Source organism: Thunnus maccoyii, chromosome 17, assembly GCF_910596095.1.
Source record: "Thunnus maccoyii chromosome 17, fThuMac1.1, whole genome shotgun sequence".
In the NCBI taxonomy this organism is placed as follows: Eukaryota; Metazoa; Chordata; class Actinopteri; order Scombriformes; family Scombridae; genus Thunnus; species Thunnus maccoyii.
Genome location: NC_056549.1, coordinates 12,870,390 through 12,889,483, shown reverse-complemented (window position 1 = coordinate 12,889,483; position 19,094 = coordinate 12,870,390). Strand labels below are relative to the sequence as shown.

Sequence of the window (19,094 nt, the reverse complement as noted above, 5' to 3'; positions counted from 1 at the left end):
ACGGACGACCCGGTGTTAATAACGAGTGTACCCAAAGTGAGGCTTGATTTTGGCATCACTTCGGTTGTATTTATTCCGGGTATTCACTAGTGATGTTGTTTCTTTTCTTATTTTCTATTTAATTGCAGTAATTTAGCATTGTATGCATGCAGTCATGTTTTCCTAATTCGCGTCGCAAAGAAAGCACAACTTTATATCCTCATACGCCGCTGACCTTGCCTGTTCACGGATAGCTAACGTTAGCTCATTGCTAACCTAGCAACAGTGTTAGGTCGGAGAGTTCAATCAATGCTCGCCTTTCTACTTTACTCTCCGCGTTTGTATTGTGTGCGTGTATGATGGAGGACGAAACCTTCACCGACATCAGTGGCAAAGCCATATCTCTGGACTGTCAGAGTCACTCCAGCTTTTGCAGGGAGTTTACTGTCAGCTCCCCCAAAGTGTCCATCGGCAAAGTGATGGCGTACACCTGCTCTGTGTGGCTTTTCGCATACGCCGTGTTCTTCTTCACACAGGTATGACTAATCCGTCGATTTAGTGTAAAACTGTTATTATAGAATCGAAATACAACGTTTCCGTGTGTCCGATAGTTTCCCCTGCCCATAAAAATATAATTTAACTAAAAACTCAACTGAAATACTTCTTACTGTATAAAAGCACCAATGGTCATATTGCCACATAATTGATATGTCACATTAGGCATTCAGACAAAAAATATTGCATTATTTGATTTTTTTTTTTTGTGAGTATTGTCCAGGTCTAATAACAATTATTAATTTACCCATGATATTAAAGATCCACCGATATTGATACCGGATATTGGTCCGATACTGACTCAAATAGCTGTACTGGTATCTATGACAATGGGTCAGATACCGTTATTTTAATAAAAAAAAATATCTCAGTAAATTTATATCTATGTATTTATTTGTTACATTTTATTTTACAAAGTTAGGCATGTTTAAATCAAGTCTGATGTTGCCTTACACATAAAGAATGATTACAGTCTCTTCCACACATTGAGGCATACAGCTTATTAAACACTGGTATCGGATTGGTACTCAATATCGGCTGATACCCAAAGCCCAGGTATCAGTATCGGGACTGATGCTGTTTTAATTGTTACTGATGGTTTATGTGACGTGTAAAATAGTTTTCAGAAAATCCTTTTTGTTTGTATGTTGAATATAATGATTCATATAAACACACATCTTGAAATATCTTCCCTCTCTCACAGAACACTGCTGTTCTGTCCAGCGCTATACTCATCACCTTGGTCGGCATGATGCTTCACATCCACTTTGTGAAGGTGGACCACGAGTCCCTGCTGGTCATTGGCTCCTTAGGCATTCAGGTGTCCTCCAGCTACGCCTCAGGACGTGAGACGACCAGTTTCATTGAGATGAGCAAGATCAAGGACATTGTCATCAATGAAGCTATTTACATGGTAATTAAAGAAACGTATAGCCCTGTGTGCAAATGTATAGTAGTTATATCGTTATTCTATATTATTCACACTACAGTCATATCAGTTTATACTTTTATAAGATGAGTTGGTTGATGTTTAACATTTTTATTCCAGCATCAGATCATCTACTACCTTTGTGTACTGTTGAAGGACTCTTCAGACCCTAATGCAGTGTCAAGTGTGGTGCCATTGTTTCAGGTGAGGATGAATGCAAGGTGTTCTGATATCTCAAAAGGCAACTTGCTTTTGGTGTTTGTCTTCCTCCTGTATAAAATATAATATTAATAATAATTATAAGAAGAACTTGTTTCTAATTTATGTCCCTTTCTTTATCTTTCAGAGTTCGAAGCCGAGGCTGAACTGCTTGGTTAAGGTTTACAAAAGCTGTCAGGAGATTCTTTCAAAGTGCTGACGTCATACACTGAACAATGTTTCTGGTCATGCAACATGTCTTCAATATTTTCTTGCAAAAGGGGAGGGGGGGTATTTTGGTACATCTGTACTGTGATTTGATGCATTGTGTATTTTTCATGGTAATTTTCTATTTCTCCTTTTCTCACCTGTATGTTGAAACACACACAAGATGAGAATGTAATCTGTTAGATACCAAAGAAAGTGTTACCACATTTTAGAAAGAAAAATATTAGTTTTATAATGACTTTATGATGTACTTTGTTGTATAGTTACTTGAATAATATATGAAAAATAGCTCTAGTCTTAGATCACCTGTTTAAACCTTAACAGCCTGACCTTGTAACTGACACTGTATTAAATGATAGACCATATTTAAGATTTTTGCTTTCTAACTTATTTATGAATTTAGTTTTCAAGTGACTTATTATGCCAATTTCTGTATTCTGTCCGAATCTGTATTCTGTATCCACACTATTTTTGGATGAAAACCATTTTTTTTGTTACAAAATATTAAAAAGTCTTGATTACTGTTGCTGATACACCCATTATTTACCAGCATTGGTAGACAGTTTATATGCGGTTCTTGTGTTTTTGAGGAGCTTTACTTTCCTTCCTCTGTAGGGGGCAGCACCACACTGACTCCAGCTCATTCATTTATCCAAACGGTTGAAAATTGAAGTTATGACTCAGCTCTGTTTGATAGTCCCCTTATGTAAACTGCTTTTAATGACAGAAGGAGACTGCTTTTGATTATACATATTATAGTATATAAAAGCTGAAAGTTTTAGAAGTGGTATAAACAGATGTATGAATATGCAACGATAGATGTGCTGTATGTACAGTACATATTTACAAGTAAACATCCAAGCCTTCTTCCTCAAATACATTTTCACTTCCTCATAACTATGTGTACCTTCATTTCCTGAGGTAGTTGGTCATGTTTAGGCGTAGTTGTCACCGAACTTGTGATAGCAAGACCTGTTTTCAGAAATGTTACTCGAGGTTACCTGACAGGCCAAGTGACATTAATGAGTGTATGTAGAATCAGGTTCAAATGGACTTTTGTTGCAGAGGAATGACACTACTAACAGTATCAGTAGTATTGGCCTTAACTCCTGATGAGATTTCTTAATAATATAAGAATATAAATGCTGACTACAAAAAGTATGATGCCAGATCTATATTTTGTCTCAGATCATTTCTCGAGGTCTAATAAGTTTATTTTTGAACTCACAATTAATATTGATACTAAATACTTTTGAATAACTCAGAAGTAAGGAAGCAAGGGCTTTTGAGTGCAGAGCATTCACTCAGTATTTACTGTGGCACCTTTTAAGTAAATTGCTATGTTGTATATTAACACAGAGTATGTGTTAAACAGTTTCTGCCAAGACAAGAATCCATTCTTGCTCAAAATGCCTTGTGGTTGTAACTAATATATGACAATATGACTGAAAGTTTTATGGGTCTCCATTGCCCACAGTTTTAAGTTCAGAGCCCTTGTTTTCACCACTGCTTGGCCTGTGTTTCCCCTCCAGGCCTTGTTCTTTCCATCCATTCTTATTCTCGATGACCATCTGCAGCTCCGAGTCAGACCTGTGTGTGAACTCGGTGCTCCACAGGCCAACAAAACAAGCAGAAGGGTGTGACTTTCACGGGGCGAAGCGTTACGCTGCTGTGAAGAGTGACCCTCTGACAGGATAATAGTCCCTCCTGGAGGTGCGAAACAGCCAGGAACCAAGCAGAGGAGAGAACCTGGGAGTGACCAGGAGTGACACCTAAGGGCTGTTGAATAGGCCTCATAAACGAGCACCCCCACTCACCCCCTGAGTGTAAATCAAAGGTTGTGTAGAGGTTTGGCAGGCCAAAAACACAGTGAGGCTTTCTTCATCCAGAGGTGTGGACTGTTAATTACCCCTGTTTATAATGGGGCTGTAATGGCACTTTAACTTTTTTGGTTCACCTACAGTATTCCTGTGGATGTTCCTTCTTCCAGTAATAGTGATAACACTCCCACTACACTTCATGTTCCCCTCAGTTTTCATTAAAGTTGTGTTTTATCTGTCTCATCTATCTGTCTCTATCTGTCTCTGTTACTTAAACAGTAGACATTTGAAATCTGCTTAGTGTTTTGGGTGTGAGAACCTCATGGTTTAGTTGGGATCCCCACTGAGCTGGGAGTTGCCGCTTTACCACCTGCAGTGCACACACACAAACCCACACGCACCATAACACAATCATTACACATTCAGAGATTTTTACGATAAGTCACACATTTATACAAAATTGTTTTAACAATAAATAGATGCAAACAACGATAAAACGTACAGAAATAACAGAAATGGCAGTTGGCACAACAGGAAGTGTCTTCCTAGAATGCCTTTATTCAATGTAATGTTGTGTCTTTGTTTTGTTTTTCTTGAGTTCCTGGCTGACAGGTGCTGAAGAGAGAAAGAGTCACGTTATTGTTTTAAATGTGTCAGTTTATCCACTCCACCTCCCCGCCATACAGGCAGGTGTAACGTGATGTCAGTTTGGATTTGAATCTCAAAAAAATCCCTCCTCCCTACACGCCCGGTAACATCAGAGGGAGATCACCGGTCATTTTCTCACTGCTGAACTCACGTGCACAGTGTTGTGGTCTCATATGGAAGTGTATCTTCCTGTAGGACATGCATTTACATATTCTCCTGACAGCAGTTTTATCTATGGAGTCTGTCATGGAAAATTATGGAAAGAGTTCGCTGCAATTTCTTTGTAATGTGGGAAGTTAATACTGTGAATTTCCATATCACTTTAGGCTGGATCCACTGACTTGTTTGTCACTGGAGTAAACCCTGGGGACCCCAACTGAACAACCTCATTGTTCTTCTCTCCAACACTCAAAATGTACCCGATAACCTCTCTGTCCAAACTGATGTTTGCTTTTATTATGCGCATCCACTGAGGACAGGCTAATGTAGCCAGACCCAAGCAAGAAAAAGCAAACTGTAGTGAAAATGCCAAGAATAAGTTAGATTAAGTACTTTTAAAATAATCAAATTCAAAAAGGTAGTGACAAAAATCATTTATACTGCACATTTATTGATTTATGGATTTTCACTAACTGAAGCATTACAATACAATGATACGTGTGCACATTTAGAGAGAACAATATCGATTCATGTTCAACAGTGCTCAGCTTCCTCCACACTAAACTAGAAAACTAGAATGTTTCCTTATTAATGACAACAGAAGTGCAGATAAGGCAGAGCTGAGTCTTGGGTGGCATTGCAGAACCGGTCTTGGCAGAAAGGATCACTTATCAAATTCTCTGGAACTGTTTTGGTAATATGATCTTGAAGGTAAAGCTGCTACAGCTCAATGTGGAAATATAGGAAACCATGCATGCGCAAGTTTCTAATCCTCACTGACGTAATCGCACCCCAAAAAAATCCCCCAACTTCTATCCAAATGATGCAACTTCTAAACTGCAGAGTCCATAAATTAAACCTGGGTGGGGTTTTGTCCTAGATTTTGTAGTTCAATGTTTCTGTAGTATTGATTTCAAATGACTACGGGATGCAGGATCCCACCCTGATAAACGACTGAGGCCGTGACTTTGAAAATGACCTTGCAGATAAATTTAATGTAATATGTTCAAAGACTTGAATATTTATGTAATCAATCAACCCTGTAACTAAAGGAAATGACATTGTGTGGCTTTAGACGTCTGCAAACAGTGTGATTAATTGTTTTTTTTTTTCTTCAGGGGAAGACGTGCTCATATTTGCTCAGAGACCGGTTTCCTTCCTGGACAGGAAAGTCCAGTGCTTGCCCTCCTTTGGTCCTCTCACAGAAGACAATGTTGAACTTCAGAGTGGACGTTGCCAAAATGTATTTACCCATCCAGCCTGTGTGCCTGCTTTAAACCCTTAAAAGATACTGTAAATATGAAGTAGTGATCGAGTTTAACCTCTGGCACCATGACAGCCAAGTTCCCTCCTTCTTGTTAAGATGCAAATTTTTTTTTAAAAGTACAATGAAACAAATGAAACTGACTCTTCTCAGGCCACGCCCTTTGCAGCGTCACCTGGTAAATGTGAGGTAAGTGAGATGAACTTCTTGTCAGACCAGCTGTCACCAGATAAGGGAGCGAGAAGCCTGCTCTACTGGTCTGTCAAGGAGAGCTGACAGCAGGGAGAGCTACCTGCAAACACACATCCGTTTTCTCTGTTTGTCTCAAAGGAAAAAAAAAAGAAAAAAAAAAGAAAGCTCTGCCATGGCGTGAGTGTGTATGCGGGATTATGTGTTTATGTGTGTATAAAAGTAGGTCTAAACTGCCATATTCAAATCCTCTGGCCATATCTGTGCTGGTACAGCGATGCTTTTTGGTTTTGGAAATTTGTGATTTGATTGTCCCTCCTTTGTGTGTGTGTGTGTGTGTGTGTCTCCTCATTAAATAGCTCTATTCCAACTCCCATGTCACTCATATAGTATTGCTGTTTGATAACAACCCCTGAAGTTTCTTCACTCTCAGTGGTGCTGCAGTGTCTGTGACCACTGATTGAGTCAGAAATGTGGTTTGCATAAAACTTTAAAGGCAATAAAATAAAAAGGCCTTTAATAAAGAAATCTGACTTTAGAGGGGGTTTTCTAATTCATGGAGTGTTTTATTGCTTTTTAAATAATAAATCATGCAGACCACAAACAAACCAATCAACTTTTATGGTATTGATGATGCCATTTTAATACTTTTTCTAAAACCTGCCTGAGTCTCTTATCTTTAGCTTTCGTGTCAACTGTAATCGTGCATCATCCTAGCACTGAAAAACTCCCCACAGATGGTTACTGATGTAGAGGAGTATTTCCTTTGTGTCTGTTAATAGATAGGCATGCACAGATAATGTGTGTCAAGGAGACGTATGCCTGCTCTGTAATCAGCTGTTGCAGAGATGTGAATTTTGAAGATGCTATGTCACTCGTTCATAAATACCCCCGCATACCAATGGTGTGCGCTACACACGTGAAATGACATCACATGTAGCAGACAATGGAGAGGATGAGTGAGGATTAAGATATGATGAAGATGAAAGATAGGATTAACTTTTTGGGGAGGGGGTGGACGGGGGAATGTCTTCCGTCATTGGTAAATGCAACACAAGAATTACCCACCGATTGTACAATAACTCTGTTGTCTTTTATTGTCTATTGGATAAAAAAAAATCCCTCTCAGTTAACACCTACATGTATGCATTGAGCACAATCTCACTTTTTTCTTGAAACTTTTCTGATGGATCATAAAAAGTTGAGATTTTGGAAAAGTAAGATTTAACCAGACAGTGACTTTATATCACTAAAATGTACCTGGTGTTAACAGTGAAGGCGACATTCTCTAGAAAATGATGTGATTCATCCTCCGGGTTGTCTCGTTGTCCTGTCTCTTAGGAAGCCCCAAAGCAAGTTTCTGTTACATCATGACTACATGACACATCCAGAATAACCTAGAACTGTATCTCAACAGAATGGAAACACGTATCTAAACTCAATCAATCATATTCGAGGACCTCTCACACAGTTACTGAGCGTGATTAAAAAAATAAGGTTAGTTATAAAACTAACAGCTGAGGGAGTTGGTCCAGCGGAGGAGTATTGCTGTTTCAGTCTGCTGCACTTCTGTGTCAGTGATAATCTACAGCTTTAGCCTCTCCTTGTTTTCAAGAGGCAAACAGTTGTGGTCAACAGGCCTGTTTTACGTCACTGCTGTTATGTTGACATGGAATAAATTAACACTGTTTGTCTAATGTCACAACATGTGCACCATGTTCTGTAGAGCTCTGACATACCCTCTTCTTTTGAGTCACTCGCAGATCTTTTTAGTGACTTTTGCTACATAAATACATGAAAATCACAACCCATCCTAACTTACTGTTTCTTATTTTGGTTGCATATATGGCCCAAATGTATGATCCCAACTGGAAGAGTAAAGGGTTGAAAATGTTATGATTATGTGTGAATCAGATCATTTTGTATGACTTTAGCCAACAATGGTGAAAAATAATTAAGTACATTTACTCAAGTACTACTTTCACTCACTACATTTACAAATATTGTACTTTTTTGTACTCCACTACATTTATCTGACATCTATAAATATTTGTTACTTTTCATATTTTGCTAATTATTAAAAATAAACATTATCAGCTTCTAAAATGGGATGCATTGTTCAGTGAAAAAATTGCTCTCTTCAAACAATTTCACTTTTTCTCTGGAATTGAGTCCTTAGATTAGTTGGAATATTTCAACATGTTTTCAATGTGAGTCATTCTGTTCGTCTTTCAAGATAAAAAGATAAAAAATTTCGATTCAAATTACAAAAAGGTCAAAATACTTTCACTCTGCTACAAAATACGTCTTCTAGGACTCAATTATAGACAAAAATGTCTTTATAAGATTGATCTTTTTGTCCAACATCCAGCTGTTCAACATTTTATAAAGTAGTGAAAATCAGCTCTCCCTCAACCAACTACAATGAAAATGTTGCTCAGACATTAATATATCATCTTTAATAATCACAGAATATAAACACTACTTTGAGTACACTTTGCTGATAATACTTCAGTACTTTTCCTTGAGCAAGATTTTGAATGCATGGCTTTCACTTGTAGTGAAGTATTTTTACACTGTTGCATTACTACTTTTGTTTAAAGGATCTGAATACTTCTTCCGCCCCTGCTAGCCAGTAAAGGTTTGGATGTAAAAACAAAACCTAACATCCCATCATATCCTATTAGTCTGATTTCATAATTAGATTTCTTCATTGTTTCCTGACATTGAGACGTCTGGTAATGTTCAAAAACACTGATTCATATGAAAGTAAACCTTCAATCTTCGATAAAATTGCTCCCCCTCCCCCGTCCCAGCATAGACACACTCCTCTGATGGTGACTCAAACAGGCTGAGTAAGCCGATTTATTGTGCTGTGAGTAACCGGACAGCAACCAGTCACTCTCTATAGAACAAGTCCAGACACACCTCATCGCTCTTAGCAGGTTAGGAAACAAACAATATCTATTGTCATGAAACCATTACACTACATCATGTGTTGGCAAATACTCGTCTATGTCCGCCTGTCCAAATGTTGGAGAGAATATATGTATGTGGATGTATGTTTGTACCTTTTACATGTATGTACGCTCATACCGTATTCCTATTTTCATATATCATTTAACTGTGTACTTCTGTATGTTTCTACCTGTGAGTGTGTGTGTGTGTGTGTGTGTGTGTGCGTGTGTGTGTGTACGTGCGTGTGTACCTACATGTGTGTAGCAGAGGGTACGTGGGACAATAATTGTTGTGTTGACTTGCATCATGCCCTCACTTGCTTCACTGCCACCATGTGTGTTGTGTAGATGTCACAACACCCCCTGCCTCACCTCCTTACACCACTGTGAGAACACCTCACCCCCTTGATTCCCAGACGTGGTCACACCCAATGAACACACTCACAGCCAATCAAATCACACACTTTCCATATGCAAATTAAACTGCACTATTCCCTCCTAAACATGGTTAACTGTCACTTTTCAAAAAACATGAATCAAAAACAGTAGTCACATTGTAACTGTCCTCAGCTTATCTCCACACTCTGTCTCTTGGCTTGGCTATGGATTAAGATGCAGCTTGATAAAGAGCATGAAACCAAAATCAGTATCGCTGATAGGGCGCTATATTTATTATGTCTATCATATCTTTGATATTACAGCATATTGTTTACATCTATGGGACAACAGAGAACCAAAATTTACAAGATCAAATTACAAGATTTAATCTAACCTGAATACTTTTTAATCTAATCTAATATTAGATCTTTCCCTTTATCTTACCCAACCAAAGTAACTGTTTCTATTTAAATGTAATTATTATATTATTAATTTAGATTTTTTCTGGTCTTGTTCTGGTTAGATAAATCTTTAGTGTAGACAATTTTGAATCAGCAAAGATCAGCAAATCCGCTAAAACAGCCTGTCCAGTCACAAAGGAACTGGTCAGGAAAAGAACGCTTTGTCGCAAAAGCAAATACGCTTTTCAGCTGTTTTAATCCACAACCAATGTGTATCTCACACTTCATTATGATGACTTGTTGTGTCAGTCCCCACAACCCCCCAACACAACACATTCAGTGTTTCTCACGCTCACTCTTTTAATTCAAATCAGATTTCTGGCATAGATCACTCCTACTCTCTATTCTGGGAAGATAATACAGTCGTTGACTGGCGATCTTCAAGAGAATGGGTCGGCAGATGTGTCCTGCAGAGAGGACAGTGTGTTGATAAGATCGTGACACCTTCAGCGAGTAAAACATCACTCAGACTTTTGTCAGATTTTGTCAGGATCTGTTTTATCATCATGGGAGCGAGCTCGGACATACAGTGGGGCTGGACTTGATGGTTTCACAAAACGTAGCTACAGTGAAGAATTTGTAATAGAATTTGATAGGAGAATTACAAAATTGTACTTTTTTATGTAATATTTAAATATACATATATATTGTAACATATCTAAATAAAAAATAAAAAATAATTTATTAATTTACTATTAATGTGCAACAACGAAATCTGTTTTTTCATCCCAGCAGTTAACAAGTAGCTGTTACAGCAACTGTATGAGATTAAATTTGCCTAACACACATGCATGAGTGTTAGCACTGGTGCCCACACACATTTTTGCCAAATTTAGTTTTTACAAATGAATTCTTAGAACTGAGAATTTCTGTATTGTTTACTGCTTAATGCTATATTGTTTTTTCTGCACTTATTCTAGTTTTAGTTCTTATATCTTGTACTTAATGCAGGTCACATGCTACATGTTGTTGCAGCTATTTGTTGCTATGTGCATTATGTATGTGGCTTGTTTTTTATTACATATGTGCTTTTTTGTATCTACACTGCCAATCCCCTCAGGATAGTAAACTTCATTAACTAATATGAGTCACAAAATGATTGTAAAGCCGCTGAATGCACATGAAAATACGCATACAATACACACCAATCCTCTACTTTTGCACCACAAAACACAGCATTTCACAGCCTGAACATCCAATTGTGTCCTGAGTTGTGTAGAGCTGATAGTTGTCTGAAAGTCTACAGGTCGTCAGTAACATAATGAGGCCTGAGACGGCCTGTTTGAAGTGTTAATCACCTCATCGTTCCCTGAATGCTAAAAGCGCTCTTCAGTTGCCTCATCTCAAAAGCTGCATGTACTTCAGCTATACACTATACTTTGATCATGTGCGCTCATTGACAGTCATTCTGAAGTCATTATTTGCCTCTTGATGACTGCAGATTAAGATAAAGGTTAAAACAGACAACATACGGTAGAAAAAAAGTGCATGTGATAATGCTTTGAAAGGCTCAGGTGTATTTCAAACCCTTGCAAATGACATTGAAGAATCCAAATGCTGAAGCAGCAAAGGCTTGTTATTATTCACTTCTGTCATTTGCAAGTGTTTGATGTTGTTTGCATATTTACCTCCTGTGTATTACTCAACTGCATAAATGACAAGCCAAGCAGATTCGTGGAGGCGAACTAAAGCTGTTGACTGTGGGACAGAAATAATCGTTGTTGCCTCCAGGCACAGTCACAGTAGTCAGGAACTGGGGCGATTCTCACTGGCTCTGTTTGACATCGAAACTGACAGTTTATGTTTTGACAGAAATAATGGGAGGGTTTTTTTTATAAACAGCCTTGTAAGGTAAATGTGACTGACAAGTTGGCTTTTGTTATACTGCAGATGAGGTGAATTACATGGGAAATGGTAAGATAATGACATATTGTAAGAAATAATGTACTTTATTATGCAACGTAAACACTTAATTAAGTAATAAGTTGCCAGATATAAACTGCAAAATAAGAAACATTTTTCATTTTTAGGTTTGGTTATTTCACACTACAATCTGCCTTCAACTTTAGATTTTGACACTACCACCTAATCTCAATCATACGCACCTGCCATAGATTTTCAATCAGCCAGCACAGGGTGGGAAATAAAACAATAACAACAACAAAAATCACAACTGGGTTTTTTTTTTTTTTTTACTGTGTGAAACAGACATTGTGAGTGGTGCCAAGTCTTCATGAGAGCATAACTACTCAAACTGCCAATTTGGTTGACCGAGGAGCAGCAGTAGTGAGCCAATAGGCTTTTGTCCTCGTCCAGGCAGACCTGTCTGTGCACCTGCTGATTCCCAGGCCTCCTTGCCAATCTTCGAACTACAGTGAAACCCAGAGAGAGTGAAACTGGCCCAGAGCCAGAGGAAGAGCTGGTTGACTACTCCTGACACAATCACTAAAAAGCAGGGGATCCTGGGAGGAGGACCAGCCCTCGGTGTGGAGATGAGAAAAAAGGATGACTAACCATGAGAAGAGAAAGAGTAGGAGGAGGAAGAGAAGGAGCAGTTCACCTCTCTTAACACCTGGGAACCTAAAACCTGTCCAACATGGCCTTCATGATTGCTCAATGGGAGCACTGACTGCACAAACTGTTCAAGTGTCTGTGTTTGCATCATGAGTGAGTGTACAACCACATGGATTTAGGAACTTTTTTTTTCAAGATTTTTCTCTCTCGTATCAGAATAAAAAAGATTTGCAAAGCATCTGTGTTTTGTTTCTGTGGGAAAGAGTCATAAATAAGATGTGACATTCAAGTGTGTTGCTCAAAGGAGTCTCATGGCCTGCCTTGACCCAGGGCTGCTGCCTTTCAAGATGTTAATAACCATTGCACTGCTGACCTTCACCTGCCCTCACGCAAACCTGAACATCCCTCAACTTTCTGCAAAACACATACACACATGGTTTAAAGCTACGCCAACAAAGTCAAATTGCACCTTTGACTCCTTCTGAGCCGTTGAAACAACAGAGGGCTTAAGGATGCATCTGTTTACATTTAGAGGATATTTCAACTTTGGACTTAGTTTGGCACATAAGTTCTATCAGTCAGGACAACATTGTACTCCCAGATTAATTGCTGAAATCTGGGAACATGGCAACATTGCTACAGTTAAGTCTGACGGCAAGAACCACAAAACCTGTATGATCATGTGCCTGCCGATGTTTCTTCTTTTGTTGACTTCTTTTTAGCTGCATTTTCAGATCTCAGCAATTAACCAAAGTTATTACTGATAGGAATAATGGCCAAAACTACAAAAATAAAGTACTAATAAACCCAATGACTTCTTAAACTGGCATTAGCTTTCAGCTTTGTTTTTTACTGAAGCAGCTGCTTGTTGTTTTTGAAAAGTACGCTGATGAGAACCATGAGAGTGAATCAGAACAGTAAAGTTTCATGCCCTAAAACCAAAACAATGAGCTAAAAGACAAGAAAACACTGCAGAGCTGAGGGGCACTGCAGAGGCGGGTGATTATTTTCTGTTGGTTCATCATTACGAGAAACACCTCTCACATTACATTGAGTCATTTGATCCATTGTTTATATGAAAATATTGATTAGACCACTTTAAATCCTGACATATAATTTTGATTTTCCTCTTAGGATTGCAGTTCATCTAACGTCTGGACGAGTCCTGGCTAACACCAATTGGTCCCTGAAATCAAAGTTCAACATGGGTCCACTCGTGTCAGCGGTGTCAGATGACAAAACACTAGCCTTTCTCTGTGACCTCTGCTTATGAGGTCATTAGCCCGAGACGTAGGATGTCCTGCTTTACCCTATTGATAACAGCCGTTCAAACAGAACCCTGACACATGACTGCGTGATGGACGGCACACACTGACTAATGGCAAACAGACTGCTGATATATCGGGGTGACTGTGTGCTTTTTTATCCATTTGCTCATCTGTGACTTACACACCCTGTTCTGTCAAGTCCTCAAGTGATTTATAATCCCTCTCCGCTCTGTCTTTATGTCTCTCCGTCATGTTGATTTGAGTTTGTCATACAAAGAATCCTCTGTGTTCAATTTTCTCCAAACTCAGGTTAAAATGAACCATTATAGCCCTTTTTCATTGAGTTTTCAAAGTCACATGTCACCCCAATGTCAATGATATTGTTGAGTTTCATAAACAATGTGCCTTATCCATTGTTGTTATACACCAGTACATTGCTATTGTTTATTCTCAATCAGTGAATCTGACTCAATCACTCTCCACCACTCTGCCATGTCTTCAGGCCTTTTAGAAAGACACAATCAGACACATCAATCAGTCATGGCTCAGCACTACTAAACCCCATCAGTGGTCATGTGGATTGCATTAGAATAGGTCGGCCTAAGGCACAGCTGGAGGTCAGAGGTTATTTATCATATCCTTGGACCGAGTGATGGTTCAGGAAAAGTACCTGGAGTGAGGATGAGGATTATCCAGACTCCCTGTAGAGACCAGTGCTCGCTGCCTCAGCGCTTCTGGTGACTCTTTTCAAAAACTCTTCCCTGAATGTAAAGTAGCCTCTGCTATCAGACGTGATAAGTGATTGGTTGTGAATTGGGCAGTCATAACATTGTGAAACATGCTGTTCTAAAAATATACATAACACAGAGGCTATAATTTGCACTTCATTTATTTGCATCACATCACTCCGACATGTAAAAAAGTCACACAGGTTAAAGCAGAAGGTGGTCATTTTGAGATAAGTGACAGCGATACAAAATATGACGAAAAAATAGTTTGTGGAGCATAATGCATTTAAAATCCATGTTTTATGTAATATTTCAAATGACATAAACATGACAAATGAACTGTTTAAACAAACAGAATAGCATATACATTGGGATAACTTCCACAAGAAGCATAGTAAAACCTTCTGGTCTGGTGAAGTCAGGTAATTTGACACATCAGGTAAAATGGGACAAACAAGTTTTACATTTTGGGCTCTTTAAATATTAGTAGCAAATCACCAAACATGTTATTGCATTGTTGCTACAAATGTCCTTTACATGAAACAATCATTTTAATTGGTCTGAGATAACTAGGATAGACGGAGCAAAAAAAAAAAAAAAATCACTGGTCCCAGAACTTGCAATGTTGATTTTCTCTTTTTGGTAAAGCTAAAACAATAAGGGTATAACACCAAACATGGTTGTAGGATGTTGCTATTTATTAACTGACTTATAATGAGTTTGACTTATAATCAAAATATTTTCACAATACCCTCTGCTTTTTATGGGAAAGGGTTTTGAGTGACTGTCCCATTATAGCTGAATGCATTTAGTAAAAATTGGACAGTCACAAAAAATGGGACAAAAAATTAAGCTAAAATGGAACATTTTTCTGAAGTGAAACTGGTATGTTTGGCTACCAGGTGTCATAAAATCATGAGTTACTATGCTTTTGTGTGCCACAGCTTACAGAACAATTGTATTTCATGTTTGTTTGTTTTTAAATGGTTAAATCCATTTATCAGTTCAGTCATCAATTTGTTAAATCATTAATGTAACCTAACTATTCATTAAAAGAGATTGAAAATTGTAGGGTAATTAGGCTTGTAAGGAAATTAGCCTCCAATTTTCAATCTGCCAATTTTCACATCACCCTATTAGAAAACAACCATCAGTAACTGTCCCATTTTACCTTACTAGGTGTCCCATTTTCCTTGAACATGTAATTGGAGTGAGGTAGGGGTTCTTGATGTGTTTGTTTTTTACTTGGCAACATATTTTCTTTATGGAAATATAGCAGAGATCCATGACAAGTTCTAAAAGTAACACCTAAGGTAGTCTGCAGAATTTTAGGTTTTCTTGATAATATATCAAAAAGTGTCCCAAATTACCTGACTTCACCCTATATACACATGTATATCCACCAGATATTATTATACTGGAGTGCAAAATCTGACTTTTTTTGCACAAATGTCACAGGAACAAGTTTCTTTTTAAGTGTATTACCTTACAGTTTCAATAAAGCAGGGGCTGTTAAGCATCCTCTGTACACACTGGGCTATTGAGGGAATAAAGAGTGTATTGAGCACATAAACAAAGAAAGGCAAATTAAAAAAGCCAAGACTGATGGTGGTAGTGGGAGGGTCCGCAGGGTGGAAGTCAAGACTCCTGCAGTGCCTGCTTTTACAGATGCAGATTGATGAGATACAGGAACAAAAAGCCAAAGGTTACTGCTCTCCTGCAAGCTTTCACCTCTAACAAGAGGATTTTCAAACAAGTTCCTGTCAATCTGTTGGTTAAGACGGAGATAACACATTCGTTTCTGGTTTGTCACAAACAAATCTTCCAGCTGTGCTTCTTTTTCACAATTGTTAAGTCAGATGATAAAATTCCACTTTAAAATCAGAGTTGGAGCTGATAAGACTGTCAGTTGATTAACTTGAAGACCTGTAAGATACCAACCCAAACCAGCCAGGGGAGCTTTCACATACAGGTAAGAATGTGGCCCCTCACACTGCAACCTGAACTTGCAGCTGCTGCATATAAATAGGCTGGTGTAGCCAGACAGCAAAAATACAGCAGAGAAGGGGCTAACGCCCATCTGCTCAAACTGCCCTGACACTTTCTGTTTCTCTCTCACTCACATTAAAGGCTGCAGTTGGCAGCAAAGCACACTCACAGCATGCAAATTCACAGCATTTACATGATGGCCATGATGTTTTTTTTTTCTCTGTGTGTTCATCTGATCTACTCTCCCTCACAATGTCTCACTCCACCACCCTTTTCCTCTCCACTAGCTCAACGGTGGCTATGTTTCTCTGACCTAAAACAATCAAACATTTGAATATAATGTAAACAACACTGCTGTCCTGAGTTATGTCTGATAGAGTCTGAAACCAGACCCTGGCTGAGACTGACCCAGAATCCTCTCTGCTGTCTCCATAGATGTTAGTTCCCAATGCTCACTGTGCTCATATCTTGTTTCCTTTGCACCATTTGGCATCCGAGAGTAAAATAAGCCAAATACTTAACAAGGAAGGATGCGAAAGTAAGATTTTGAAATAAATTAAAGTTCTGTCCACAACCCACAGGGTTAACAGTTTGAGTTCAGACAAAGCAGAAGAACTTCTTCCAGCTGCACCTGGAGAAAGCTTTAGTGCGTCTGTCAGAGGACCTCCTCTTCTTGGCTTTGCGGGTTTTGTTCTTGATGGCCGCAAAGATGGCCGCATCAAACGCCTCCTTCAAGTTCTTTTGCGTGAGTGACGAACACTCTATGTAGTCTGTGGCCCTGATCTTCTCTGCCATGCTCCGCGCCCGGGAGCTCAGAACTGGCTTGACATTAGATCGGTCCAGGTTGATGAGGACGTTCACGTCCAGTAAGAGGTCCGACTGAGTCCCAACGAGAATGATGGGCGAGGACGGGTTATAAGCCCGGATCTCTGGAACCCACTTCTTGGTGATGTTGTGAAATGAGCTGGGGTTGACCATGCTAAAGCACAGGAGAAAGACGTCTGTGTGGGCGTAGGAGAGTGCCCTGAATTCATCAAATTCTTCCTGAATGGAACACGAAGACAAGAAAATACAAGTTAGTGTCACTCAATCTGTAACCAGACATGATCAAGTAATGAGTGAAAGAGACTGACTAACTGAAATGTCAGGATAAGATCATCAATTACCGTTCAGGGTGACATATTGTTACTGAGTCACCGATAGGATAAAGTAAGGACGTGAGGGTTTGTACCTTCATAGTTCATCCCTTATAACATTTTTAAAACCAGAAAACCATCCCATATTATATTAATAATGGCAATTCATTATAATTTTGTCTAATAACTTTGGTAAAAAATAATTGATGAGTCATCTGACAGAATGAATCACCACTGAAAACAGATATAAATGATATGAACAGCCTGTTAAAACAAAACTGCAATAATTGCCTACATGATATCTTGAGGAAAACAAACAAACAAACAAACAAACAAACAAACAAACAAATTGTCTTACCTGTCCAGCAGTGTCCAGAAGCTGAACTTTGACTGGAGATCCCTCTACTTGTACCTGACCTGTAAGAATCCAGTAACCATTCAGTTTCAGTCCACTAAGTTTCAGACATATTTTTTTAACAACAGCAAAATGACATACACACATATATCAAATCAAAAACATACATATACTTTTAGAGTTAAGTCCTGATATCAAATGACAGTAATACACATTTTATTCATTGAATATTTTCAGAGAAGCATATTCAGACTTGTATAGCTAATCTTTTAACCATGATTACTTATAAGCCCATAATACAACCTGTATTATCCTCACACTGAAAGTAAACACATAATCTTTCATGCAACTTTATGCAATTTCCTCTCTTTACTTCTTAATATATCATAAAGGCAAAATGTACATTCAGGTACTAGTATATGATCACTCACCGGAGAAGACATCAAAGCCTGTTTGTTTGTACTCTGTTGGGTATCCATTTGAAGTGTAGCTCACAATCATACTAGTCTTCCCGACGGCTCCGTCTCCGATCAGCATACAGCTGATGACACCGGGCTCCAGCTCGTCCTCCCGGGTCAACCCGCAAGCGGAGGGGACTCGGGACTCGTGGTAAAAGTAATCCATGTGAGGTGGCATGTCGAGCCGCGCATTAAACTTCTGAATGCAGACTGGCCCTACTGTCCGACCTCTGCGAGACTAGATACTGAGTGAGCTGAGTAGTCGGTCTTTTACAACCTGCTGACGGGTTGCCTGTCCTGTTCTGACTGATGGTCGACATGTGCGGGGTGGGACGTTTTAGGGCATGCAGGTTGTGATTTGCATAGACACACCCACCGAGAAAAGACTATAAGACAGGTTACTGCAGGGCAAGAAAGGTAGATAGATATATACTCAATATATAAAATGTCACAATATTTATGTCTATCATGTTATTTGATGCTGCCGATGCATTAAAGGATGGGTTCACAATTTTTCAGGTATGTCTTAAATCAATAGTGCCAAAATGAACATTGAAATAGGTTTTTCTTGCCATAAACACTCTTCCTGTTCATACTGACCATTAGAAGATCCCCTCATCATGCACTTATGATATATGCTTCAGCCATCCAAATTAGTCAAATCAAGTTAACTATCTTTCAACATTACAGTCTTTTTAGTGGCAAAGTCCCTCTTTTTGTTACTATACTTCCACCACAGCTCATCAGGGAAACACAAAGAGGGAATTCGATGCTAAAAAAGACTGTAAATGTGACAAATATCCACTTGATATGACTAACTCAGACTGCTTCAGATCAACTTTTAAATGCATTTTTGCACAAAATGACTGTGTGGACACACCG

General features: G+C 38.8%; 2 protein-coding genes across 2 annotated transcripts; one reads left to right on the top strand and one right to left on the bottom strand.

Annotated features, from left to right (window-relative positions):
- The first annotated feature begins 54 nt into the window (after positions 1 to 54).
- pigh (phosphatidylinositol glycan anchor biosynthesis, class H) lies at positions 55 to 2,414 on the top strand. Its single transcript, XM_042390000.1, has 4 exons — positions 55 to 515; positions 1,238 to 1,447; positions 1,583 to 1,666; positions 1,809 to 2,414. The coding sequence occupies exons 1-4, from the start codon at positions 336 to 338 to the stop codon at positions 1,878 to 1,880; spliced, it is 546 nt and encodes a 181-aa protein (XP_042245934.1). The 5' UTR covers positions 55 to 335; the 3' UTR covers positions 1,881 to 2,414.
- Positions 2,415 to 14,430: 12,016 nt separating this feature from the next.
- Positions 14,431 to 18,716, bottom strand: rhov (ras homolog family member V). The gene is made up of 3 exons (XM_042390630.1): positions 18,186 to 18,716; positions 17,758 to 17,816; positions 14,431 to 17,307 (listed from the first exon to the last, which is right to left on the bottom strand). The coding sequence occupies exons 1-3, from the start codon at positions 18,388 to 18,390 to the stop codon at positions 16,861 to 16,863; spliced, it is 711 nt and encodes a 236-aa protein (XP_042246564.1). The 5' UTR covers positions 18,391 to 18,716; the 3' UTR covers positions 14,431 to 16,860.
- Positions 18,717 to 19,094: the final 378 nt, after the last annotated feature.